Source organism: Pipistrellus hanaki (genome assembly GCF_964339955.1).
Source record: "Pipistrellus hanaki genome assembly, chromosome: 15".
In the NCBI taxonomy this organism is placed as follows: Eukaryota; Metazoa; Chordata; class Mammalia; order Chiroptera; family Vespertilionidae; genus Pipistrellus; species Pipistrellus hanaki.
The window spans coordinates 10,673,510-10,676,830 of NC_140517.1; the positions used below are offsets into that span (position 1 = coordinate 10,673,510).

Below are 3,321 nucleotides of genomic sequence, written 5' to 3' on the forward strand. Positions count from 1 at the left end.
GCATCATATGTATCGATCGATCAGTTGAACGGCCGGTCCAGATGGCCGGCCAGATGGTCAATTATATATATGTGTGTGTGTGTGTGTCTGTATTATATATATACATATACATATACATACATACATATACATATACATATACATATATATATACATATACATATATCAATACATACATATATTATACAGACACACATAAAGCTAATGGTGCAAAATACTGTTGAATCCAGGTGGCAAACAAATGTGTTTGCTACACTACTCTTTCCAATTTTTTAAAAATATCTTTTTATTGATTTTAGAGAGGAAGGGAGAGGGATAGAGAGATAGAAACATCAATAATGAGAGAGAACCATTGATCTGCTGCCTCCTGCAAACCCTCTACTGGTGATTGAGTCTGCAACCTGGGCATGTGTCCCTCACTGGAATTGAACCCAGGACCCTCCAGTCCGCAGGCCGATGCTCTAGCCACTAAGCCAAACAGGCCAGGGTCCAATTTTTTAAAAAAAATATAGTTTTATTGATTTCAGAGAGGGAGAGAGAGAGACATCAATGATGAGAGAGAATCATTGATCAGCTGCCTCTTGTATACCCTCTACTGGGGATCGAGCCCGCAACCCAGGCATGTAACCTTAAATAGAATTGAACCTTGGACCCTTCAGTCTGCAGGCCCACACTCTATCCACTGAGCCAAACCAGCTAGGGCTCTTTCCAATTTCTTTGTATGTTTGCAACTATTCCTAATCAAACCATTGAGAGAAATTTTTTTAATGAACTGAATCTCATTGACCTTCCCTTTATAGGCACTTATAAGACCACCCTCCCACAACCTCAAGTAACCCCACCAAGACGAAAGACACAAAGGCACACAGGAAAATGAATATAAATTAAGGGTTTATTACAAAATGCAAAGTGTGAGTTTCTTATTGTCAGAGACTCAAGAAGACAAGGTCGTGAGCCCTGGGTGAGGCTGGAGGCGAAAAGCCAAGCTCAGGAGCGGGCCGAGAGGCACTGGTTCACAACCTCCAGCAGGTGGGCGTTCTCCAGGGCAGCTGCCACGCGCTCCTTATCTGCAAGCTGCTTATTCACTGGATGGGAAGGAGGGAGTGGTAACATATGTACATACCCCCACCCACAAAGCTCCCCACCCCTTATCTCCTTCTCAGGACCCCAAGCCTCAATCAGGCTACCAGCAACCACCTGAGCCGGCACCTGGGACCCCTCCCACCCAGCTGCTCAAGTCTGCCTCCTACAAAGCCTGACACACCCTGGTCCTGGGTAGTTAGGAGAGGCAGAGGAAGGGGAAACACAGCAAGCACAGGAGAAGAGTCAGTCCAGCTTCAGTCTAGGCTGCCACCTCCACTGAGGAGTCACCCACCCAGCACTCTCCCCTTGCCCCACAAACCGCCATGGCAAGGGGGAAGCTTCAGGGCCAAAGCCTCAACACCCCACACTCACCTGCATGCTCTGAGGCATGGGTCCCTGGCGTAATGTGCACGTCCATCTGGGAGGGAGAAGGGTAGAGCCTGAGCACTCAACCACCTATCTATCCCTTCTTTACTCTCCCCCATTCACCCCCTCCTAATCCTAATCATGCCTCTGAATTCTGGCCCTTCCCGTATACCCCAACCACCTGGAGCCACTCCATTTCTCCCCAAAGGGCAGGCCAACTGCTGTTGACTTAAAAGCATTCTACCTGTGCCCCATTCCTGCCCCAAACCTATCTTTAGCTCCCTACTGCCCTTCCTGACCCGCTCCTCACTATGCTTTTGCATTTTCCAGCTCACGCCTTTATTCTTGTTGTCCTCCCAGGTTCATCTCTGTTAGCTGGGATCCTTCCAGGTCCATGTTTCCGCTCTTCGTGTCCTCCTCGGTAGTAGATAATTATGCTTGCCCCATCCCCCTGCACTCAGTTCCAACTTACTTTGAAACGCTGGGGGAGAGATCGCAGGAGCTTGACTTTGATGGACAGGCCAATGAGGGTAGCCATGCTGCAGTGAGGAATGGTGGGTGTGAAGGCCACAGCCACTGTGCTCTCGGGGTCGCTCACCTGGATGGGGGTGGGCTGTCAGAAGTCTTGGGCCCTCTTCTTCCTTTGTTGCTTTGGGCAAGTCGCCTAACCTCTATGGGCCTCAGTTTCCTCATCCATAAAATGGGCACAACCACCGCTCCCATCCCCACCCCCAACAAAGATCCCCTGAGCTGAGAGAATGACAGCCGTTTGTTGAATAGTTTGGTGAACCTTTCTGACTCCTGAACAAGTCGCTCCCCTTGGACGCTGCACTGACTCACCTGAACCCGAACTTGCTCTACTACGTTCAGTTCTTCCAGTGTCAGTGGATGCTCCGGGTCATTGATGGAGCGGATCAGATGTGGCAAGTGAAGGAAAGGGGACTCCGCGCCTTGTCCCCACTCCGCACCCTCCGCCAGGGATGCCTGGGCCGGCCGGACCCAGCTCCACCGACCACCGGGCATCACTTGGTCCCCCTCCCCGGCCCCCGCGAGCCCGCCCGCGCCCGGCAGCGGCGGATATCGAAGATCTCGCGCGCGTCGATGCTGTCCGCGACCTGCTCGTCCTCCTCCACCGCGGTCACCGGCCGCTCCCCGGAGCGCTCGTAGATGAGGGGGTTCGCGTTCTCCAGGAGGCCGCCCCCCGCGCCGCCGCCGCCGCCGCCCACCATCGCTGAACCGCTGGGGGCCGCAGTCGGGGCACTTCCGCTTCTCGTGGCGCACTTCCGGGAGGAGCGGGGCGGAGCGACGGGGTCGCCCGAGGGACACGCAGCCCTGCCTGTCCTCGGCCGTGCCTCCGCGCTCTCTCCACGTGGACCCGGTAAGGCGCCACCGTTCCTGCAAAGGCACCGAGAAGGCGACGCCGGGCGGGTCTCGGGGACGCGGAAGACCGGTCTGAAACGGCCCGGCGTCTCTCACGCATCCCTTCCTCCGGGAAGGCCGCTCCCTAGGCCCGGCGGGCGCCCGCGGGCTCAGAGTTGCTGCCTCTGTCCCTGGCTCCGTTCTCTGCGTTTCGGAGCCTCCAGGGCACGCGCCTGCCTCCCCCACTACACCCGGGCCCCGGGAGTGCCCTGCCGGCTGCCCGTAGTGCGGGCGAGAAGGCGTTCTTTAAATGTTTGTTAAATGAATGAATGACTATGGACTAGATCTTGGCAGGAGGTGGAGGAAGGGAAAGCCAGCCGGTGGTGGTGGTGGGATAAGTGCCACTGTCTCGTGTGCATTTCAAAAGGCTGACCGTGGCCGAGTAGACGCAAAGGTCCTGGGTTCGATTCCGGTCAAGGGCATGTACTTTGGTTGCGGGCACATCCCCAGTGG

The 3,321-nt window shown here is 55.0% G+C and overlaps 1 protein-coding gene across 1 annotated transcript; it reads right to left on the reverse strand.

Moving 5' to 3' along the window:
* Positions 1-874: 874 nt before the first annotated feature.
* CIAO2B (cytosolic iron-sulfur assembly component 2B) lies at positions 875-2,723 on the reverse strand. The gene is made up of 5 exons (XM_084861181.1): positions 2,529-2,723; positions 2,290-2,367; positions 1,922-2,047; positions 1,456-1,501; positions 875-1,085 (listed from the first exon to the last, which is right to left on the reverse strand). The coding sequence occupies exons 1-5, from the start codon at positions 2,676-2,678 to the stop codon at positions 988-990; spliced, it is 498 nt and encodes a 165-aa protein (XP_084717307.1). The 5' UTR covers positions 2,679-2,723; the 3' UTR covers positions 875-987.
* Positions 2,724-3,321: the final 598 nt, after the last annotated feature.

What these genes read in the sequence shown, in the direction of transcription:
- CIAO2B (XM_084861181.1), bottom strand. Translation starts at nt 2,678, where the DNA reads ATGGTGGGCGGCGGCGGCGGCGGCGCGGGGGGCGGCCTCCTGGAGAAC. An exon ending in ACGCGCGCGAGATCTTCGAT is followed by an intron (nt 2,368 to 2,528) that starts ATCCGCCGCTGC and finishes CACTTGCCACAT; the next exon opens with CTGATCCGCTCCATCAATGA. An exon ending in CCATGCCTCAGAGCATGCAG is followed by an intron (nt 1,086 to 1,455) that starts GTGAGTGTGGGG and finishes CTTCCCATCCAG; the next exon opens with TGAATAAGCAGCTTGCAGAT.